Source organism: Octopus sinensis, linkage group LG21, assembly GCF_006345805.1.
Source record: "Octopus sinensis linkage group LG21, ASM634580v1, whole genome shotgun sequence".
Lineage (NCBI taxonomy): Eukaryota > Metazoa > Mollusca > Cephalopoda > Octopoda > Octopodidae > Octopus > Octopus sinensis.
In genome coordinates, this window is record NC_043017.1 from 14,119,285 (window position 1) to 14,144,372 (window position 25,088).

Sequence of the window (25,088 nt, forward strand, 5' to 3'; positions counted from 1 at the left end):
AGATGCTCAAAATATCTGGTAGTGTCGGCTATAGCCTAGTCACCGTATAGTTAACCAGGTGATACACGAAGGAGTCATTCCCGATGACTGGTGTAGCAGTATAATAGTCAGCTGCTACAAAGGTAAAGGTGACGCCCTAGATACAAATAGCTACAGGGGTATCAAGCTGCTGGATCAGGTAATGAAGGTTACGGAGAGGGTTATAGCCCAACTAATTAGAGAGAGAGTTAGCCTAGATCAGATGCAGTTTGGATTCGTGCCAGGGAAAAGTACTACTGATGCTATTTTCATGGTAAGACGCTGCAAGAGAAATACCTAGCCAAAGACAAGCCCCTATACCTGGCTTTTGTTGATATGGAGAAAGCCTTCGACAGGGTCCCCCGATCCCTCATCTGGTGGTCAATGAGGAAACTAGGGATAGATGAATGGTTAGTGAAAGCTGTACAAGCCATGTACAGAGATGCTGCTAGTAAGGTGAGGGTTGGCACCGAGTACAGTGAAGAATTCAGGGTAGAGGTTGGGGTCCACCAAGGTTCAGTCCTCAGTCCCCTCCTATTTATCATAGTCCTCCAGGCAATAACGGAGGAATTCAAGACAGGATGCCCCTGGGAGCTCCTCTATGCTGATGACCTTGCTCTAATTGCTGAGTCTCTATCAGAACTAGAGGAGAAGTTTCAGGTATGGAAACAAGGTTTAGAATCGAAGGGCCTTAGAATCAACCTAGCCAAAACAAAGTCCTAATAAGTAGGAAGGTAGACCAATCACAAACGCCTTCAGGTAGATGGCCCTGCTCGATCTGTGTGAAAGGGTGTAGGGTAGAAACTCTATAAGATGCACCAAGTGTAAGCTATGGACACATAAGAGGTGCAGGCAATGTCAAAGGAAGGCTAACTAGGAAGATGGTTTTTGTATGTGGCAGATGCTCAGGAACAATTAACACTGAAGATGCTCTGAGACCAACTTCCGTCACTTTCGAGGGAGAAAAGCTAGAAGTAGTTGATAGTTTCCGTTACCTAGGTGACCAAGTCAGTAGCGGGGGCGGGTGCGCTGAGAGTATAACTGCTAGAGTAAGAATAGCCTGGGCAAAGTTTAGAGAGCTCTTACCTCTGCTGGTGACAAAAGGCCTCTCGCTCAAAGTAAGAGGCAGACTGTATGATGCATGTGTACGTACAGCCATGCTACATGGTAGTGAAACTTGGGCTGTGACTGCTGAGGATTTGCGTAAGCTCGCAAGAAATGAAGCTAGTATGCTCCGATGGATCGACAGAGTGTAAGTACCTTGAGAGAAAAGTTGAACCTAAGAAGTATCAGTTGTTGTGTGCAAGAGAGACGTATGCGCTGGTATGGTCATGTGATGAGAATGGCTGAAGATAGTTGTGTGCGAAAGTGCCACACCCTGGCAGTTGAGGGGACTTGTGGAAGAGGTAGACCCAGGAAAACCTGGGTCGAGGCGGCGAAGCACGACCTTCGAACTTTAGGTCTCACCAAGGAAATGAGCAGTGACCGAGACCTTTGGAGGTATGCTGTGCGTGAGAAAACCCGGCAAGACCAGTGAGAACAGTCAAAATCAAGATCAAACCAAATTGAGGTCGATCAACATCAGGGCCCCCGTGCAGGTGACACGTAAAAGTACCATCCGTTCGTAGCCGTTCGCCAGCCCTGTCTGGCCCCCGTGTAGGTGGCACGTAAAAGCACCATCCGTTCGTGCTCGTTGCCAGCCTGGCCTGGCCCCCGTGCCGGTGACACGTAAAAGTACCATCCGTTCGTAGCCGTTCGCCAGCCCTGTCTGGCCCCCTGTAGGTGGCACGTAAAAGCACCATCCGTTCGTGTTCGTTGCCAGCCTGGCCTGGCCCCCGTGCCGGTGACACGTAAAAGTACCATCCGTTTGTGGCCGTTTGCCAGCTCTGTCTGGCCCCCGTGCCGGTGACACGTAAAAGCACATCCGTTCGTGCCGTTTGCCAGCTCTGTCTGGCCCCCGTGCTGGTGACACGTAAAAGCACCATCCGTTCGTGCTGTTGCCAGCCTGTCCTGGCCCCCATGTCGGTGACATGTAAAAGCACCATCCGTTCGTGTCCGTTGCCAGCCTCGCCTGGCCCCCGTGCCGGTGACACGTAAAAGCACCATCCGTTCGTGGCCGTTTGCCAGCCCTGTCTGGCCCCCATGGTCGGTGGCATGTAAAAGCACCATCCGTTCGTGCCCTTTGCCAGCCTCGCCTGGCCCCCGTGCGGTGACACGTAAAAGCACCATCCGTTTCGTGGCCGTTTGCCAGCTCTGTCTGGCCCCCGTGTTGGTGGCACGTAAAAGCACCGGTGGCATGTAAAAGCACCATCCGTTCGTGCCCGTTGCCAGCCTCGCCTGGCCCCGTGCCGGTGACACGTAAAAGCACCATCCGTTCGTGGCCGTTTGCCAGCTCTGTCTGGCACCTGTGCAGGTGGCACGTAAAAAGCACCCACTACACTCACGGAGTGGTTGGCGTTAGGAAGGGCATCCAGCCGTAGAAACACTGCCAGATCTGACTGGGCCTGATGAAGCCTTCCAGCTTCACAGACCCCAGTTGAACCGTCCAACCCATGCTAGCATGGAGAACGGACGCTAAATGATGATGATGATGATGATGATGATATATATATATATATACGTTTAAATATTTGTTGTGCAAGATTTTTTATGTGAAGTCGTGTGTTGAAACAGATATTGTTATATTTCGGAATGGTCATATCCTTCATTCATACTATGCAAAACCTATGGCCTCAAAATACCTGATCCACCGGAACTCAGCCATTGCGGGCAATGCCAAATTCAATATTTTGATGGCAGACCTCGTCAGAATAATGAGAAATGTGTCACGCATGTGCGAGCCTACAGAATTAAAGAGACACATACAGTATTTCATTCACCGCATGCAGTTCTCAGGTTACAGCCATAAAGAAAGGGTCAGAGTATACAAAGGAGCCATGAAGAAATTTGATAATATACTATGTAATGATAGGAATGGGATTTGCCCACTCTATAGGAACAAGTCATGGAACACTTAGAACGAGGACAAAAAAGAAAATAGGGAAGGCCAACTCTTGGTATGATAGCCATAAATACCAGAGTGTCATGTTCGTTGACACCACCCCTGGAGGTGAACTGGCGTACCGCTTTAGAAGGACCCTAGATAAACTTAAACTAAGAATTAAGGTTGTTGAAAAGCCAGGCAACCCTATCAGATCTATAATTGGTAAGAACCTATCCTTTTAGTAGAACTCTCTGTACGGATAACTATTGCACTGTATGTAGATTTAGCCCACAAACAAACTGTAAAGCCAGAAATGTGGTCTATAGTATAAGATGTATAGAGGGACGATGCAGTAACAAGACAGTAACATACGTAGGGGAAACAGCAAGAAGCATTGGAGAGCGGGTGAATGAACATTGGAGACAACTCAAGGAAGGTAAAGCTCATCGATTCTGTACCAACACGCCGAACAAGAACACGGGGGATCAATCAATAACATAGAGATTAAGATATTGTCCACACATAGAACAGATGCAACAATTAGACAAATTACAGAAGCTACAGATATAATAGAAAATAAACTAGCCTGAATAGAAAACTAGAATGGAGCAATAGCACACACACCACAACATATGACGATAGTGGATCCTGCAAACATATAAATACACAGATAATTAAAGAAATAGAAATGAATAACTATATATATGTATATGTGTATATATATGTATATGTATATGTGTATATATGTGTGTATATATGTTATATATATATATATATAATAATATATATAATTATATATATATTTTTTTTTTCGATTAGATTTATTATTATTATTACTAATATTGTTGTTATACATACATACAAGCAATGTAATGATAATAATGGGTGGATGTAAACACATGAACAAATTAGAACAAACAAAAGCAACAACAACAAAAACAAAATACAAATTACAAGAATGTATATACCCAGAAGATACAAAATTACAGGCATCCCCCCCCCACACCTAATAAACATAGACGCACATAGAGATATAAGCATGCGCAAATGAAGACATACAATAGAAATACAAATGGCTGACGGTTAGTAAGGAGAGACACAAGTAAGTGAGAAGAAAACAAAGGACCACTGATGCGGTCACAGGAGTGGGACGAAAGAACTTTGGCCGAAATAAGATTAAGATTAATGTAAAAAATAAATATCACTGAAGCAAAATAATACCAAATATATAGTGCGTGTGTTTTTATTGGCTAAACTGGCAATATGACCATTCCGAAATATAACAATATATATATATATATAGAACCTAGATTTCCAGATGGATGAGCACCCAATGTACGTAAGAGTGTTTGATTCAGTAATTACTTCACAGGAATAAACTATATTTTTTGCTAAGCAATTTCCACGTAAGGGACAAGCTGTTGCATCTACACAATTGCATCCGAAATTGCAATTTTCTGGCCGTCTGTTATTAATCCGCGCCCGGATAATTTCGGTATGGTTGTTGTCAAGGTTACTATTATTAATGTAGTTATAGTTGTTATCAACGTTAAATTCGCTGTTTAGCATCAAAGCTGTAGGGATAATGACTTGGCTATTATTAATTTCATTACTACCAATATTAACTCCTGGATTGTTGGGGTTTGATTGATCATTATTATTTACTCCTAAACTAGCTATTTTAATTTTGGTTTTATTATGTTTAGCTATGAGGCAGCTCATGTTAAGTAGAGTTGAGTATGAGATCCTAATAGTTTTATTTGAAAAACCCATGCTAGCATGGAAAGCGGACGTTAAACGATGATGATGATGATGATACTACTATATTTATGAGTGGGTGGAAAGTTATTAGATATGATTGAAAATATTTTTTTTGCATAATTTGCCCTTAACTGGTATATTATATGGTATGTTATACCATATATAGTTACGTAATCTACCGTTCTTACTCTTGTGTCTTCTAGTATTATCTCTGATACTCCTATCGGTAGAGTTTTTACTAACTAAATTTCTATTGGTGTGATTTCTATCTGTTTGTTTCTTAATCCTGTTTGAATTTAAATTAGAATTTCTGTTAGTTGTATCTGTGTTTTTATTGCAACTATTTATATTAATTTCATTTAAATTTAAATGATTGGTTCTGGAATCCTTAATTCAATTATGTGATGGAGTTTTATTGATGACGGATGTTCTAGGCGGTTTATCATATGATTTTTTACCAAAAGATATTTTCTGGGAGTATCCAGCTCTAGAGAGGGCTCGGTTATAGAGATGCGCATGATCACTGAAGATACTATTGTTTGATGATAACTTAGTTAGTCTGTCAGAGACAGCTTGGACTGTGGCATCAACTATACAGGGTAGGTGATTGGATGATGTGTTAATATATCTAGTGGTTTCCATATATACGCATATATATATATATGCACACACACACGCATATACATATATACATATATATACATATATACATACATATATATATACATACATATATATACATACATATATATATACATACATATATATATACATATATATATACATACATATATATATACATACATATATATATACATATATATATATATATATATATACATACATATATATATACATCATATATATATACATACATATATATATACATACATATATACATATATATATACATATATATATATATATATACATATACATACATATATATATCATACATATATATACATATATATATACATATATACATATACATACATATATATATACATATATACATATACATACATATATATATACATACATATATATATCATATATATACATAATTATATATATATATACATACATATATTATATACATACATATATATATATACATACATATATATATATACATACATATATATATATACATACATATATATATATACATACATACATATATACATATATATATACATACATACATATATATATATACATATATATATATACATACATACATATACACATACATCTATATATACATATATATACATACATACATATACACATACATCTATATATACATATACACATATTTATATACATACACTAGCAGTATCGCCCGGCGTTGCTCGGGTTTGTAAGGGAAATAATTATATAAGCATTTTTAGAGATGTAAAGTATAATAGCCATCTCAATATGGCTAACCACAAAGGGGGAGGGGTGTTACTGTAGCTTTTTACGTTCTGAGATTTAATAATAAATTTTAGAGAGTTACTTCCCTTATATGTCAAAAATGGATTAAAAATGGGAAAAATTGATGGTAAATTTTTTTTTAAATCGTAGACTCATCGTAGACACGCGCTAATACCCAGACGGTCTCGATATGAATCACGACTATAAGATACCCGGTTTTGGTTAAACTGCACCGCAAAATGTGGAGTAGTTAGGAATCTAAATCGTAGGAGACAGACACACAACCTCACTTTTATATATAAAGATTTCCTCTATTTACATAATATTGAGGTCTCTTTCTTTCTTTTGTTATCTTACTGTTTTTACCAATATACATATATATATATATATATATATATATATATATATATATATATATATATATATATATATATATATAATAAATATATATATAGTTACAGAGATGTACTTGCATAGCAAGTGACTTGATCTGAGATCGTGTGCTGGAACGAAAACAGTTGCAGCGTTGAAGGTGTTTATAAGCCATTTAAGAAACAACAAAAAACCGTTAGATTCACTTCAACATTTAAATTTAATTTGTCAAAATATTTTCATCGATTTGAGACCGCGACCTGTTAGCACGATATTTTTGTCAGTGAACAGGTCGCGGTCTCAAAGCGACAAAAATATTTTGGCAAATTAAATTTAAATGTTGAAGTGAATCTAACGGTTTTTGTGTGTTTCTTAAATGGCTTACAAACACCTTCCACGCTGCAATATATATATACACACATATATATATATGTATGTATGTATGTATGTGTGTATATGTGTATGCATGTATGTGTGTGTGTGTGCGTGTCTGTGCTTGTGATTGTCCTCCACCACTGCTTGACAACGAATGTTAGTTTGTTTACATCCCTGTCACCTAGTGGTTTGACAAAGGAAACAGATAGAATATGTACAATGCTTACAAAAATAAAAGTGGAGTTGATTCTTTAAACTACAATTCTTCAAGGCATTGCCCCAGCATGGCCACAGACCAATGGCTGGAAAAAGCAGAAGAATAAAAGAATACATTCTCTGCTTTGGTCAAGGCATGAGAAAGCTTGAGTTTACATGAGAAGGCCTAACAGACCTGGTAGAAACAGCAGCCAAATCTCCCTCAAATCACACCTTACTGTCTTATGTATGTATATATATATGAGCCAATGAGGGGGACCTCTACATGGTAGCTAGACCTGGTAGAAATAGCAGCCAAATTTCCCCCAAATCACACCTTACTGTCTTATCTATGTATATATGTATGTATGAGCCTATGAGGGAGACCCCTACATGGTCGCTAGACCTGGTAGAAATAGCAGCCAAATTTCCCCCAAATCACACCTTACTGTCTTATCTATGTATATATGTATGTATGAGCCTATGAGGGAGACCCCTACATGGCAGCTAGACATGGTAGAAATAGCAGCCAAATCTCCCTCAAATCACACCTTACTGTCTTATCTTTCTGCTACTTGGATATAGGTGTTATATTCGTCGTAAAAAACTTTCCTATCACACACTCACGCACACGCACACACACACACACACGCACCCTCACACACCACACACACGCGCGCACCCCACACACACCCACTCACACACCGCACGTTAGCTTACAATTTTATTTATATATTTGCGTGTGTATGTGTGGAAAGAGGAAGTGGGAAGCAGAGTGAAAGAATCACTCACTACAGTAAGTCAATTACTTTCATTTTATTCGTTGCCCACTGTGTGTGTGCGTTTGCGTGTGGTGTAAACCAGACTAAGAAAAGCATTTGACACACACACCAGAATGTGAGTTTTCTGTAAATTTTGCTTAATTGGAGTTTAAATTTTAAAAACTGGACCTGGCATGACGCGATGCATTGTACTCTTAAAACTGCTAGGTAAATTGTAATTGAAGAAATCCTATATTGTAGATTTGTATAACTCCCAAAGGGAGGCAGATAAAATCTGCCTTTTATAATAAGAGATACATCTATATACATATATACATACATACATCTATATACATATATACATATACATACATATACATATATAATATATACATATAGACACATATACATATACATAATATATATATCTATACATATATATAGACAAATGCATATACATATATAAATTTACATATATAAATACATACATATATATATATATACATATATATATACATACATATATATATATATATACATATATATATACATACATATATATACATACATATATATATATATATACATATATATATATACGAGGGGCGTTCAATAAGTAATGCACCTGACCCACTTCCCATAGCAGTAGAGCAACGAAACTTGGCACAGTTATTAGTCTTTTTCTACATAGGAACCACTCAGAGTTACGCATTTCTCCCATCGTTTGATACAGCTCTGGAGACCGTTTTTGTAGAAGAACCCAGCTTGGTCCTCCAACCTCAACATGACTTCAGAAATCAAGGCTGCATCATCTGGGAAACGCTTTCCTTTCAAAAACAACTTCATGACTGGGAAGAGATAAAAATCAGAGGGTGCAAGGTCAGGAAAGTAGGGGGGATGGGGAGGAGTTCATAGCCATACGCCTGTGCTTCTGATCTGGCGACACGCGAGTTGTGGACCGGAGCGTTGTCCTGCAGGAGGAGGATGCCTTTGCTGATCTTGCCCCGCCTCTTGATTTTGATAGCTTCTCTTAATTTCCTCAAAAGTGAAGCATAATAGGCTCCTGCAATTGTGGTACCCTTTGCCAGGAAATCTGTCATCACTACTCCGTCCTGGTCCCAGAAGACTGTGAGCATGACCTTGCCAGCGGAGGGCTGCACCCTTGCCTTCTTTGGAGGGGGTGAGTCACGGTGCTTCCACTGCATTGACTGGGCTTTGGTCTCTGGATCATAGTGATGGACCCAGGTTTCATCCTGTGTAATCAGTCTTTTGAAAAATTTTGACTCATCTTCTTGGCACATCTCCAAATTCACCCTCGAGCACTCGACCGTTCTTTCTTGCTTCTGGAAAGGCATGAGCAACCTGGGAATCCATCTGGCAGACACCTTTTGCATATGCAAATGGTCATGAATGATAGTTTCCACAGACCCGGTACTAATCTTGACCTCATGGGCTATTTGGCGAATAATTATGCGTCGATCTTCCAAAATGGCAGCCTCAACTTGACGGACAGATGCCTCATCAATGGCAGAAGGGGGGCAACCAGATCTGGGAGCTGTTTCCACAGAGTTCCGACCATGTTTGAATTCACGATGCCAGCGTTTTACAAGGTCATATGATGGGGCATCATCACCATAAGTTACTTTCATTTCATCAAAAGTCTCCCATGGTGTGCGTCCTTTCAAATACAAAAACCGGATCACTGCTCGACACTCAACAGGCTCCATTTCACACTTGACTCGGTTCAAACACCTGTAAATCAGAAACCACAATTAATTCAGAGCTGTAATTTGCCACTTAGAGATATAAATAATTGCACATGCAAAATTTCAGCTAGATCAAACAACTGCAAGTGAGTCAGAGGCATTACTTATTGAACGTCCCTTGTATGTACATATATACATACATATATATCTATGTACATCATCATCATCATCATCGTTTAGCATCCGTTTTCCATGCTAGCATGGGTTGGACGGTCCTACTGGGGTCTGTGAAGCCAGAAGGCTTCATCAGGCCCAGTCAAATCTGGCAGTGTTTCTACGGCTGGATGCCCTTCCTAACGCCAACCACTCCGTGAATGTAGTGGGTGCTTTTTACGTGCCACCCGCACAGGTGCCAGACGAGGCTGGCAAATGGCCACGAACGGATGGTGCTTTTTACGTGCCACTTCCTTTTGCTTTTTACGTGCCATTTCCTTGGTGAGACCTAAAGTTCGAAGGTCGTGCTTCACCACCTCGTCCCAGGTTTTCCTGGGTCTGCCTCTTCCGCATGTTCCCTCAACCATAAGGGTGTGGCACTTTTTCACACAACTATCTTCATTCATTCTCGCCACATGACCATACCAGCGCAAACGTCTCTCTTGCACACCACAACTGATGCTTCTTAGGTCAAACTTTTCTCTCAAGGTACTTACACTCTGCCGACTATGAACACTGACATTACACACCCATCGGAGCATACTGGCTTCATTTCTTGCGAGCTTACGCATATCCTCAGCAGTCACGGCCCATGTTTCACTGCCATGTAGCATGGCTGTTCGTACACATGCATCATACAGTCTGCCTTTCACTCTGTGCGAGAGGCCTTTTGTCACCAGCAGAGGTAAGAGCTCTCTGAACTTTGCCCAAGCTATTCTTACTCTAGCAGTTACACTTTCAGCACACCCGCCCCCGCTGCTGACTTGGTGACCTAGGTAACGGAAGCTATCAACTATTTCTAGTTTTTCTCCCTGGAATGTGGCAGAAGTTGGTCTCCGAGCATTTTCAGTGTTTATTGCTCCTGAGCATCTGCCACAAACAAAAACTATCTTCCTAGTTAGCCTTCCTTTGACATTGCTGCACCTCTTATGTGTCCATAGCTTACACTTGGTGCATCTTATAGAGTTTCTACCTACACCTTTTCTACAGATCGAGCAGGGCCATCTACCTGAAGGCGTTTGTGATTTGTCTACCTTCCTATTGATTACGACTTTGGTTTTAGCTAGATTGACTCTGAGGCCCTTCGATTCTAATCCTTGTTTCCACACCTGAAACTTCTCCAGTTCTGATAGCGACTCAACAATTAGAGCAAGGTCATCAGCATAGTGGAGCTCCCAAGGGCATCCTGTCTTGAATTCCTCCGTTATTGCCTGGAGGACTATGATAAGTAGGAGGGGGCTGAGGACTGAGCCTTGGTGGACCCCAACCTCTACCCGGAATTCTTCACTGTACTCGTTGCCAACCCTCACCTTACTAGCAGCGTCCCTATACATTGCCAGCACAGCTCTCACTAACCATTCATCTATCCCTAGTTTCCTCATTGACCACCAGATAAGGGATCGGGGGACCCTGTTGAAGGCTTTCTCCATGTCAACAAAAGCCAGGTACAGGGGCTTATCTTTGGCTTGGTATTTCTCCTGCAGTTGCCTTACCAGGAATATAGCATCAGTAGTACTTTTCCCTGGCACAAACCCAAACTGCATCTCATCTAAACTAACTCTCTCTCTAATTAGTTGGGCTATGACCCTCTCTGTAACCTTCATCACCTGATCCAACAGCTTGATACCTCTGTAGTTATTTGTATCTAGGGCGTCACCTTTACCTTTGTAGCAGTTGATTATTATGCTGCTACACTAGTCCTTGGGTATGACTCCTTCATGTATCACCTGATTAACTATATGGGTGACTAGGCTATAGCCGACACTACCAGACATTTTGAGCATCTCTGCAGTGATTCCTGATGGGCCTGGGGCTTTCCCTGTCTTCATGCTTCTAATTGCCTTAGCTACCACGGAACTATCAACTCGGATAGCTGGTCCCTGTGTTGGGTCAACATTCGGCAGACTCTCTTTATCCCATTCATTTTCTTTATTCAGCAACCTTTCATAGTGGCGTCTCCAAACCTCTCTCTTTGCATCCTCATTTAGCGCAAGTGAACCATCTTGCGCACTTTATTTAAAGCAGCAGAAAATTCAACAAAACCTGTTACTCTGAGTTTTCCGTTGCCGTTCATCGGACAGTTTTTGCTAGAAACTCAGAGTAACAGGTTTTGTTGAATTTTCTGCTGCTTTAAATAAAGCATATTACTCTACCACTGGTATTTGAGTACTCTTTTTTCCACCTTGTTTCACATTTATGTGTTTACTCCAGTATTATATATATATATATATATACAAAATAAGAAAATGGAGGAATAGATTTCTTTCAATCATCAACTACTCAATAATATCAATTCATATAATTTATTAACTAATTATTTAGGAACTGGCGTGCTATACTGTATTGTATTATATTATGCTGATGCTGTATTTTATGTGGCATTTTCCATCTACTATGTATTGTGAATAGCAGAATGCACATATTCTTTATTGGTATCATTAATAATAATAATAATAATAATATTAATAGCCTTTTGTAATGTAATACAATGAACTCTGGACTTTGTATATGTACATTTTGATGTGGATATATATATGTATGTATATTCTAGTATATAGATTTGATTAACTGTGACCTTATGTGTATGTATATTATTATGTATATACTTATATATATGTATATGTAGGTGTATATACACTTATATGTATATGTATATATGTATATATACTTATTCTTGTATATGTGTACCTTCTCTAATATTCATATTTGCACTTTATATCTTCATTTTATACCTTTATAATTGTACTTTATAATCTCTGACGAGGCCTTGAGATATATATATATAAGTAACTCATTTATAACTGCATCTGACTAATATGAGCATAATGAGATACTCTTATCTACAGGCTGAAACAGCTGTAAGATCCATTTTATATTTATATGTATTGTTCTTATGGTATTATCTTACTTATTGATGCGTACTGTTTTATTCTGTAGTATTCTGTTTGATCTGGATGTTCCTAAATAATTAGTTAATAAATTACATGAATTGGTATTATCTAGTAGTTGATGATTGAAAGAAATCTATTCCTCCATTTTCTTATTTTGTATTATGAATTTGAGGTAAAACATTTTACCTTCGCCCATATAATACAATAAATGAATTAATTGCATTGCAATTCTTAGCATTTATGTATTAGCCTTTCTGGGTACTTTACTGGCAGTATATTGGATAAATGATATCCCATAGTGGGTTACACTTATAACCCCTATCTCACTTTGTAATTATATATATACATATACATACACACACACATATATGTGTGTGTGTGTGTGTGTGTGTGTGTGTGTGTGTGTGTATATATTAGAAGGTTTGGAGATGATGTACAGGTATTTTATATTAGAAGAAATGAGGTACTCAGAAATTCAGATGGTTTTATATTTACTGATATTTATTTGTAAATTACATGTTTTTATACATCATATAACTTAGATCATGTATTAGCGCTTTCTCCCATTCTAGTGGGGTTTTCAAATCAAACTACGTTCCTGTGTGAAAAGTTTTGACCATTTTATAATGTTTTTGAGTTTGTAGTGGTGGGGAGGAATATAAGACAGTACAAGAGGGTGATGGATGAGGAGAAAGTGAGAGGGAGGGAGAGAGAGCATGTGTGTGTGTGTGTGTGTGTTTGTATTTGGAATGAGTGCTAAAGAAAAAGAGGGGAAGAGAGAGAGAAGAAGAAAAAAAAAATTTTATTTTGCTCTGCTGGACAGGAAGTTTACTCCAAAGGGCGTCTAAGAACTTGGGGGAAAAGAATTTCAGTTTTGACCATTTCATAGTGTTATTGAGTGTGTGGTGGCGGGGAGGTAGACCATAAATTATATTTCCTTTTTATCATTGTGAGAGAGAGTGTGTGTGTGTGTTTAATGAGGGATGGTCAAATGGTTTTGGGGTTTAGAGAAGAATTCTTTTTATTATTGTTTTGTGGAGGTGTGTCTGTAAGTTTGGAGAAGGGAAGAAAGGAGAAGAGGAAAAAAAAAAGGAAGGAGAAATAATTATGTTGATATTTATACCACTATATATATACACACACACACATATATATATATATATATATATAGATATATATATACACATATATACTAAATGCTCCACTATGTTAAATTGTAAATTGAAAGATTTGTCCTTCAATGTATGATGAGTAAAATTTCATAAAGTCCATACTTGAAAAAGAGATTCTCCTGTGTTGAAGTTACAAATGACAGAATACAAACTGACAACTACTGAGTCTTTTCTCCTCATCCATCACCCTCTTGTGATTGTACGCTGAGGATAGGTCAATACCTAGAAATTGCAGTCCATGCGTATCACTTAGGTTGACGAGGGAACGATGACCTCCCTTTGCAAATACCATAAGAGCACAGAAAGTGTGCCTTAAGTCAGCTGGAGACGATGTTCTCCTGGGCCTACAAGCTACAAGCCACCCTTAGTGGTTAGCCATATTGAGATGGAAAGTATACCTCACATCAAAAAAGCTCAACAAATGGGTACCACATGGTTTGCTTGAAAATCAGAAAATGCACAGATATGAAATTTACTTGTCACTTCATCTCCATAACCAGACCAAATCCGAGCTGTTTGGTTTTGTACAGCTGGACTCATCCACTATAACTTCTTAAAACCCAGGGAAACTATTACTGCAAAAAAAATATTGCCAAAATGAACAAAAACCTACTACTCCTCTGTCCCAGACTGGTCAACAGAAGAGGGCCAGTCATTCTTCATGACAATGCTCAACCACACGCTTCACTAATGACGCTCCAGAAGTTGAGGGAACTTGGCTATGAAGTTCTTCCCCACCCTGCTTATTCACCAGACCTTTGTCGCCATCCTGGTAATGTGCACTTGAAAAGAAGTATCATCACTCATGTCGATACTTAGGTCCCTCACTGATTTAGGCTCTAGGATTGAAATTCCCTGTGGACCAGTGTACCCTGTAAGTTTCATATTCAGTTTTGGAAGCTGCTAGTGCAGGGCTTGGAATTTTTCAGCATTAAACTGCATATTATTATCCTCAGCCCATCTGCAAATTGAGTCCAACTCCTGCTGCAGATGTGCAACATTGCTGGCGTTCTGTGTTTTCTGCGAGACTTTTGTATCATCTGCATAGCTTGCAAGGGTGGCTATCCGGGCATTTGAGGGCATATCTGAGTGGGCCACTATGAAAAGCAGTGATCCCAAGACAGTGCCCTGTGGAACACCATTCACTATCTGTGTTTTCATTGAGGTGGCTCCATTACCCACTACTGCCTGACTCCTATCTTTCATAAAGTCATGTAACCACTCTCCAAATTTTCCAGCTTTGCTGAAACCACGCAGTTTGTGGCATATCATACCATGATCCACGTTGTCAAACACTTTGGCAAAATCTAAGTATATTACATCCACATTTGAGTTGTTGAGTAACTGCCTCAACACCCAGTCATAATGTTGTAAGAGCTGAGTCAGGCACCTCCTACTTAGTCGAAAGCCATGCTGGGTATCACTCAGCAAGTTATTTTCTTCAAGGAATGTGATTAGTTTCCCTCTTACTATCCGTTCCATAACTTTGCTGATGTGTTAAGTCAGAGACATAGGACTATAGTTTTTGGCATCTGCTCTGCTTCCCACTTAATCGATTGGGCATATTATTCCCTCCTTCAGCTTGCTTGGCAGTCTGCCATTTGCAAGAAAGCTCTGGAAGAGAATCTGGAGGGGTTTTGCCAGGGCATGCTTACATGATTTGAGGAAGATTGCTGGGAAACCATCAGGATCAGCAGTTGAGTTTGCATCCATCTCATCTATGGCTAGTAGTATACCTTTTTCGCTATCAGTGTGTGTATTCCATCGTAATTACATTGCTGCTTATAGGTGAGGTGGCAAAGAGATCCACTGGTTCATTCACTTGTCTGTGTTAGAGCATATACACACACACACATATATATATATATATATATATAGTATGTATATATGTAGTATGTATATATATATATATATATACAAATAATTACAGAGGTATCAAGCTGTTGGATCAGGTAATGAAGGTTACAGAGAGGGTCATAGCCCAACTGATTAGGGAGAGAATCAGCTTAGATGAGATGCAGTTTGGTTTCGTGCCAGGGAAAAGCACCACTGATGCCATATTTCTGGTAAGACAGCTGCAAGAGAAATACCTAGCCAAGCTATTTCTGATTTTCAAGCAAACCATGCGGTACCCATTTGTTGAGCTTTTTTTGATTTTCCAATTGCATGCAAATGGTTGCAGGCAGTTTTTTGACTAACTTAAAATTCTTTTGCTAGTTCTTAGGTTGTTTTACATGGATCTTTAACTGACTGTCATCAATGACAGATGGATGTCCACTATGCTCATGATCTTCAAGGCTCAGGTCTCTACTGCTAAATTGGTTAAATCATTTTCCAGCTGACCGCTCACAGGTCATTTTCTCACCAAATGTTTTGTGGACATCACAAGCAGTTTCAGCTGCTTTATGTCCTTTTTTGAAGTTGAATAGTAAAATTGGTTGAATATCACACTTTGACAGTTCCATTTCAGATGATTGTAACAATGGTGAAAAAAATATCAATGTTAATTTATTGATGCATTTGGGAAAGTCTATGTCTGTATTATCAGACAATTGCAAAAAAATGTTTTTAAAAAATTCAAATCTCTGCAGAAATCCAGTACAAATTCTTGATTTTTCCAAATATTACTTTTTACTCAACCTGATATTTTAACCTGCACCAAGCGCAAGTATAACTGTGTGATGGAGACGTTTGCAACCACATCGTTGCAGGTTCAGTGCCGTTGTGTGGTACCTTGAGAAAGTGTCTTTTACTATCAACCTAGGACAATCTAAGTCTTGTGAATGGATTAGGTAGATAGAAAACTGAAAGAATACCATCATGCATTTAAATACATGCATATATATATGCATACACATACATACAAACATATATAATCACCATTTTACCTTACACTGTACCATTATCACACAAGTCAGTGGAGCTTATTGAAGCAAATTGTGCTATGGCTGGATGCTCTTCCTGTTGTCAACCCTCACCTGTTTCCAAGAAAGGTAAGATTTTCCCCATGGCCAAATGCATTTTCACAGAATATTGGTTATAAATCACTTATTTGTATCTCTCACATGTCAAAACAAGAAAACACATATAACAGGCTTCTTTCAGTTTCCATCCCTCAAATCCACTTACATGGCTTAGGTTAGCCCAGGTCTATTGTAGAAGACACTTGCTCAAGGTGACACACAGTGGGACTGAACCTAAAACTGTATAGTAGGAGAGTAAGCTTCTAAACTACACAGCCACACCTACACCTATATATATATATATATATTATATATATATGTATATATAAGTGTGTGTGTTGTATGTTTTTTTTTGTTTCCTTATCTTGCAATAGTTGTAAACATGTGTTATACATATGTGGTGTTCTTTGTTTTCAAGCTTTGCTGTGAACATATTCAGCCTGGGGGAAAATATTACTCTGGAAACAGGTGAAGGTTAGCAGCAGGAAGGGCATCCAGCTCAACAAATTTTGTCTGACCCAAGCAAGCATGAAACAAAAGGGGGCATTAAATGATAATAACCTCATCGTGGGGTACGTTGCAAGTATTGAGAGTAGATCTCGATACCCAGGCTAGCTTCTTCCCACCAGTCTTAGAGGCCTTTAAAAGTCTCGTGTGCTGCCCTTTCTCCCCCGTTCACAAAATGTTTAAACAAAAAGTGCACATCTGAAGTTCATACTCACAGTTTGAGGAAGTTCAATATGGAAAACTTTAAGTCCTTCTTCCAGATCAGACTTCACTAAAAAGTGTTGAGGAGCAGATGATTTTTGGCACAATTTTTCATAATGCTGACCCAAACCAGTTACAGTCCGGACACCACGTCTTTTTAGTTTATCACAAACTATTTCTAGATATAACATTAAAAACAAGTATTCCATTTAAATGTATAGAATCAACTTAGAAATTTATAAGAATTTGCAAAACAATACTACTGCTTTATATCAGAATAAAAAAAAAACTATCGACAAAAAGATGTAGTTTTAATAATTTATGGAAGATAACTGAAAAGAAATCAAATTTTCTTTTAGCCATTTTGACTGTTTTATAGTTTTCAGTCAATATCAATGTGGAAGGATTCCTCTGTGGAATTTAAAACCCTTTTTCTGTTTTGATGTGGAATAGGTTTATGTAACCCCTGCTGGCCTTTTAAGACAATTGAGGTCAATACAGTTAATATTTTATATCATCAACATCATCTTCATTTAGTGTCTATTCCATGCTGGCATAGGTTGGGTGGTTTGACAGGATCCAACAGCTGAGAGGACTGCAATGAGCTCCCATGTTTGTTTCAGAATGGTCTCTACATTCCTTTATAACATGGTTGATGACCTCACAAAAGCTAGTCATACAAAAATGCACCTAGTACAGTCTCTATAAAGTGGCTAGCATTAGAAAGTGCATCTGGCTATAGAAACCATGCCAAAACAGATATTGGAGCAGTTCTGTGGATCATCAGGTCCTGTTCAACTGTTCAATCTATGCCAACTTGGAAAACAGGCATTAAATCATAATGACGATGGTATATAATTTACAGATTTCTTCCAAACAGCCACATTTAAAGACTTCTAACGATCACAAATTCATTGATCCTGTCTCAGACCTTTTTCTCAACTTATTCTAAACTCTACAGCTGTTGTCCCCAAACTGAGTAATAACAAAACTGCATAAGGCTGGTTAATATGATTGGTGCAGGAAGCGGAGCTCAGAGTGAATCATCACGCTTCACAAAAGGGAACAGGTCCGTTTGCTACAAAAAAAAATATCATAAGGGCAACATCAGATTTCTTTTATTTAATTCATACGCTGTGTTTTATTTTGTACAGCACAAGAAATACAAGAAGCAAACAAGAAAGTACAAAACATAAGTAGCAATGTGTAACTGATGCTACTTCAGCGAAATTTGAGCTCAAAAGGTACATTTTGGCATATGACACAAGGTAGCTCAGGTTAGGTTTTCTTAGATTAGTTTAGTTTAGACTGAAGGCAATGTTCTTTGAATAAGGCCTACATTTATGCTACTAAAGCGACCCACAGCCAGACTGCTTTACCAGGTGAATCTTGCTCCAAAGTCTGAGGCTGGCATTGTTACCCAACCACTCATTTAAAATCTAGTGTTGACTCCCACCATCATCTCTCTATAACAATACTGTATGGTAAATATTTGAAACTATGAGGATTGTGAAACGCTTATGCTCTGTAAGACATACAATATATGCAGAGCGTGATCTGAACCTGTCAGACTTTAAATAAAGATAAAACAGGGAAAAAAATTGGGGAATGACTGCTCTAAAGAATACATAATATGGGGTTAGACAAAATTGATGGTAAACACCCGAGATTTATGGAATATTACATACGTTGTACTTTAGCAAACAGCAATGATTTTTCTCTCTCCTCTTTTTCTTTTGGTACATGCATCTTGGTGTAGACATCTTTTTGATCTGAAGGCAGAACATTTGCCAATCTAAAATAAAATGTTATGAAAATTGCTTACTGCTTTGTGAATACTAACAACAACCATTTCAATCCAAAACCTACAGTAATTTTGCATATTTACATCATATTATATTTGAGTCAGTGAAAGGGCATGGCTTAGTAGTTTGGGTAATTGGCTAATGATCGCAAGGTCATGAGTTTAATTCCCGATGGCACGTTGTATCCTGAGCATGGCACATTGATTCACATTGCTTCAATCCACTCAGCTAGCAAAACACATGAGCTGTACCTGTAATTCAAAGGGGCCAGCCTTGTTGCATTCTGCATCACGGTTAATCTCTCTGAGAACAAGGTTAACGGTATACTCAGCCACTTGCACATAAATATCACGAGCAGGCTGTTCTGTTGATTGTATCAACTGGGACACCCATCGTTTTTCTCTCTCTCTTATTCTTTTACCTTCTCTTCTCCCACTATTCTGTCACTCTCTCTCTCCCTCCCTTGCTCATGTGGCTCCCATGTGACCATCAGCCATCTTTCTTTCTTCTCCTAACTTCTGTTTCTTTCTCTCTGTTGTAGCTGGAACAAGGAAGACGTGTTCTTTTCTGTCTCCATTCAACACCCATGTGAAGATTCACTGACTTTGTTTCTTTTATTTCGCACTTGTCAGTATATTATATATGTTTCTGTATATACAAATACGAGAGAGCACTTTTAGTGGAAGCAATTCTTAACCAGGACATTCCAGAATCAGATGTGCTGCCCTTCTTTTTCTGTCTAAGACAATAAAAAAATAATTGACTAAAACTTACAGAATTTTAGATTTTTCTTGCTCATCAACATCAGTGACACGGAAGAAAACTATAGGCTGTTTCTTTAAAGTTTCTGGTAGACACGGCTGGTTATGACCACTTATTACTAAGTCAGCACCCTTTAAAAAAAATGAAAGAATTTAAAAATAATTCTTATTTAAAATCTGAAAAGACCTTGAATGTAGCAAACAATATAAATCATAAAACTGGGAATCCAAAGCGACTGGCTTTGGTTTCTATTGATAATAGTTAATGTATCAGAGAGTTTGTTAATTTACTATAATGAGGGAAGAGTTTAATGTTTCACATTCTTGTCTTGAGATAGAGGAAGTATTGACTGTTGCTGCCTTCATTTACATGGCTGCTCAATCTACTGGAAATAGCAGCTAAGTATCACCTAAATCCTACAAGTTTCACACACTCAACATGTTCCTGACACACTCTCTCCATATACATTTTTATACTCTCCATATACATTTTTCCTCAAGTTGTTTGTTTTTTATCGCTTGATCCTGGGCTGCTAAAATTAGGCTCTCTCTTTCCTTTTTCAATTGCTCCTTTCTTAATCAAGCCTTGATTAAGAAAGGAGCAAACATCCCCAATGACTTTCCAAAACTGACCATGCAAAGGTTTCTCTTTGATCTATCTAATGTGCTCTCTTTGAATTTCATTCTTACCCTTTTCTCCTATTTCACACTTGTTCACCTCTTCCTCATTCACTATCTTTACTAGTTTCTCGGGGCTGTTGTGTAAATATTCTAAGAGGCTTTTCCTTTCCATCTAGACACATTCTTCTACAGCAATTAAGTCTCTTCCACCCTAGTCTCTCTTCAAGGATATTATCATTATAATTTTTATTGAGTGAGAGAGCAATGCATGCCATCAAAGGGTACAAATATACCCATCATGACTACTCGTCTGATAAGGGCACACCAGGATTTAATTAATGCAGTAAACTAGTATTACTGCCAATCTTCTCTTTAATGTCCACTTTCCCATACTGGCATTAGACAAGTCTAATTTGTGTGTGGGTGTGTGCCATCGTCTCCTGGGACAGTGTCTATTGAGATGAACCCTTCACTGCTTCTGCAGGTTCCTCCAACTCACATCTTTTGATGCTTATGCATCCATTATCTTTCATGCACATCACATGTCTTAACCATCATATCATGGCAAATACTCTGATTTACAGATTTTCCTTCAGCACACTTGAGCTCTGTCACTCATGCCTACAGTCATTATACAGCATCACAATCTTTCATTATTCATCACAAGAGTGATGGATGAGAGGACATTACAAGAATAGGTTACAAAAATGTGGGTTACATTGAAATCAGTTGAAAGAAAGGAAAGGGGAAAACGTGAATAGAATAAAAAACATGGAAACCACAGGAGGTAGACCATCATCATCATCATTTAACGTCTGCTTTCCATGCTGGCATGGGTTGGACAGTTTGACTGAGGGCTGGCAAGCCAGAAGGCTGCACTAGGCTCCAATCTTTACCTTTACCTTTGTAGCAATTGACTGTGGTGCTGCTACATCAGTCACTGGGTATGATTCCTTCAGCTATCACCTGATTGACTATATGGGTGACTAGACTATAGCTGACACTGCCAGATATTTTAAGAATCTCTGCAGTGATTCCTGGTCAGCCAGGGGCTTTACCTCTTCATACTCTTAATTGCTTTATCTACCAAGGTACTGTCAACTCAGATAGCTGGTCTCTCTATTGAGTCAACATTTTGCAGACTCTCTTTCTCCCATTCATTCTCTTCATTTCGCAACCTTTCATAGTGGCTTCTCCAAGTCTATCTCTTTTCAGCCTCATTAAATGCAAGTGAGCCATCATCTATGTGGACACATTTCTCTCCTACCACATCAGGATTCTCTCTCACACACTGTCTTGCAACACAAAATACCTCAAGTCTTTGGTCATCACGACGCAGAACATTGGCAAATTTTTCCTTATCTGCTTCCCATCTGGCTAAATAAACCTGTCTTCTAGCTTCCCTTCTGGCAGTCTGATACAATTCCCTGCTACCACCGTTCTTTCAGTCCTTCCAAGCCTGTTTCTTTTCTCTAATGGCCCTGTCAACTACATTGTTCCACCACCACGTTACCTTGGGCCGAGAGGGGACTTTGCACCATCCACAGATCTGGTCAGTAGCCCTCAATAGGTTGTTCTGTAGAAACCTCCAGTTGTCTTCCAGATGTGATGCTGTATCCCCCTCTATTTCAACAAAATCTTTGAGTAATACGTCTCTAAATCTGTCCATTTGCAGGATCCTTAAGCTTCCAGACAATTCCCCATGCTGGTCATCTTCTGGGCATCCATTTAGCCCTGATCTTGAAGTCGCTGACTACTAATCTATGTTCTGGGGTACATTCTTCACTCGGGAAGGTTTTGTCATTTATAAATGGCCACCTTTCATGTTTCCTGGTGAGGATATAATCAATTTGACTAGTGTGTCCACCAGATTGGTAGGTGAATAGGTGGCTGGCAAGTTTCTTGAAGTTAGTATTACAAACCATAAGATCATTTCCTTTGCAGAACTCCAGCAGCCTGGTTCCCTCCTCATTGCAGGAAGCAAAACCATAGCCTCCATGTACACCATGGAAGTACCCTGCATGTTGTCCAACATGCCTATTGAAGTTGCCAGCCACAAAGAGAAGGTCCCTGTCATTCATCAACGAGGTAGTCTGCAAGAGAGTGTCATAAAATTGGTCTTTCTGTTCATCGGGTGGCCCCGACTGAGGAGCATAATCTGAGGTAATGGTTGCTAACCCTTGATGAAGCACTAATCTAATCTTAAGCATTCTGTCACATACTCTGACTACCTTGATTACTTTATCAACCCATTTCTTGGCAGAAAATCTTATACCTATGTTCTTTGCCTGTGAGGAACCTAGCAGAACTTCCTCTCCACCTTACTTCTTGGATGCAGCGCAAATCTACATGTCTCCATTCAAACATCTCAACAATCTCCCCAGATCTACCTTTCAGTGTGCCAACTCTGAGGATGTGGGAGGTGTGGGCCCCGTGAGACCCAAGGAAGGGGGACAGCAGCGTCATGTACCTGAAAAGAAAGCTTGGATTTGGCAGAACTCGTAAACATACAAATAGTCTTCAACCCTAACCTCACATTACATAGGAGATAAACCCTCAGTAAGGATGGGGGGAACATTAAGCCTTTGCAGGTGTTCATGGGAGAGACATCCAACAGGGGTCAGAGGATAGAGACTTCCGGTACATGTGGTGGTGGGAAGGGTGGGTGCACTGCAAAACGGCAAAAAAACTCAGGTTGCCAGTGTGAGAGAATATTGATGATAATAATGAGATAGAATTGGGCATTTGAATTCTTAACTAGAGAGATATAACCAAGAGTTTTCAGTCAGCCAAACTGTGACAAAATTAGATAAATGGATGAATAAATGAGCATATATATGAGAGAGAGAGAGAGAGAGAGAGAGAGAGAGAGAGAGAGAGAGAGAGAGAGAGAGAGAGAGAGAGAGAGAGAGAGAGAGAGAGAGAGAGAGAGAGAGAGGGAGAGAGAGAGAGAGAGGTAATTATGATCTACACTGAGAAAAAGAGAGGTTTAGATGTGTGCTAGGCTGAAAAACAAGGTTTCTTATCTGAACATCTGGTTTTCTACTCCATTTGGCAAGGTGTTAAAATACGAGGTTGGGGAATCTGAATGAGCAAGTTTACATAGGGTGGGGTGGGGGACCGGATCAAATTGGACAAATCAAGGAATCACACAAATACAAGATTACAGCATTGCTAGTCTTAGAAATGGACAGTGGATGAGGAAATACAGGTTTTCTTTGATGAAATATTTCTGGCAACATCTGTTTTGATCTGAGTTTACTACAACAGTCACACCAGTGGATACTTAAAACAAAAATGGTGGTCAGATTAAGAAGATTACTTCACACCCACAAGGTGTCAGGTTCCATCCCACTGCTTGGTATGTTAAGCTGACTCCAAACTTACAAGTGAAATTTGGCAGACAAAAACTAGGTAGAAGCATGTTTAAGGGAACTGTTCTTGTTACTATGTGCAAGATTTCATCCAATGTCCAGTTTAATATCACTACCTGACCATTGTATATGTTCTATTGCAAGTAGGTCTCTGGTTTTGTCTCTTCCTCCATCTGTTAAAGAGACTCTCAAAAAAGAGGGTTCAGAAAAGTTACTTTTCCACCTCTCACAACCATTAAAATGAAAAAAAATCTAGAAAAGAATGTGAAGTAAAACTCACCGGATATATGTTCGACAATGAGTAGAATTTTGTGGAGGTATGAGAACCAAGACCCAGTGGGGATGGATAAACATCTCGTAAAATGAAAGGTAGAGCCTTTGCACTGAAATTATAAAAATATAATTTATAGAAATTATTATATATTGTTGGAGAAATGAAGTGTAACCAACAGCACCATCAGGTAGCAATTCATCATCATCATTTAACGTCTGCATTTCATGCTAGCATGGGTTGGATGATTTGACTGCAGGCTCCAATCTGATCTGGCAGTTTCTACAGCTGGATGCCCTTCCTAATGCCAATCACTCTGAGAGTATAGTGGGTGCTTTTACGTGTCACCGCCATGAGGGCCAGTCAGGTGGTACTGGCAATGGCCACGCTCAAATGGTGTTTTTTACGTGCCACTTGCACGGAAACCAGACAGTTGCTCTGGCAGTGATCCCGCTTGGATGGAGCTGTTACTGCTCCACTGGCATGGGAGCCAGTCATCGAATTTGGTTCAATTTCAATTTCACTTGCCTCAACAGGTCTTCGCAAGCAGAGTTTAGTGTCCAATGAAGGAAAGTTGGCACGGGTGCCAGTCATCAAATTTGGTTTGATGAAATAATTAAATTATATTAATGTCTATTTATAGCATTTTACTAAAAATTCCAATGCTTCTGGAGACTTTAATACTTTGGAATGGTGAATTTATGTTTAAACACTCA

At 39.1% G+C, this 25,088-nt stretch overlaps 1 protein-coding gene across 4 annotated transcripts in view; it reads right to left on the reverse strand.

The window, feature by feature from the left end:
* Nucleotides 1-25,088, reverse strand: part of LOC115222975 (calcyphosin-2-like) — a 72,624-nt gene that overhangs the window by 23,090 nt on the left and 24,446 nt on the right. For all 4 annotated transcript variants that reach the window (XM_036511985.1, XM_029793398.2, XM_029793397.2 and 1 more), the window contains 4 exons: nucleotides 24,382-24,484; nucleotides 20,120-20,238; nucleotides 19,229-19,335; nucleotides 17,555-17,718 (listed from right to left, as the gene is read on the reverse strand). In XM_036511985.1, coding sequence (XP_036367878.1) covers nucleotides 17,555-17,718; nucleotides 19,229-19,335; nucleotides 20,120-20,238; nucleotides 24,382-24,484 — 493 coding nt within the window. The remainder of the gene's footprint in view (nucleotides 1-17,554; nucleotides 17,719-19,228; nucleotides 19,336-20,119; nucleotides 20,239-24,381; nucleotides 24,485-25,088) is intronic.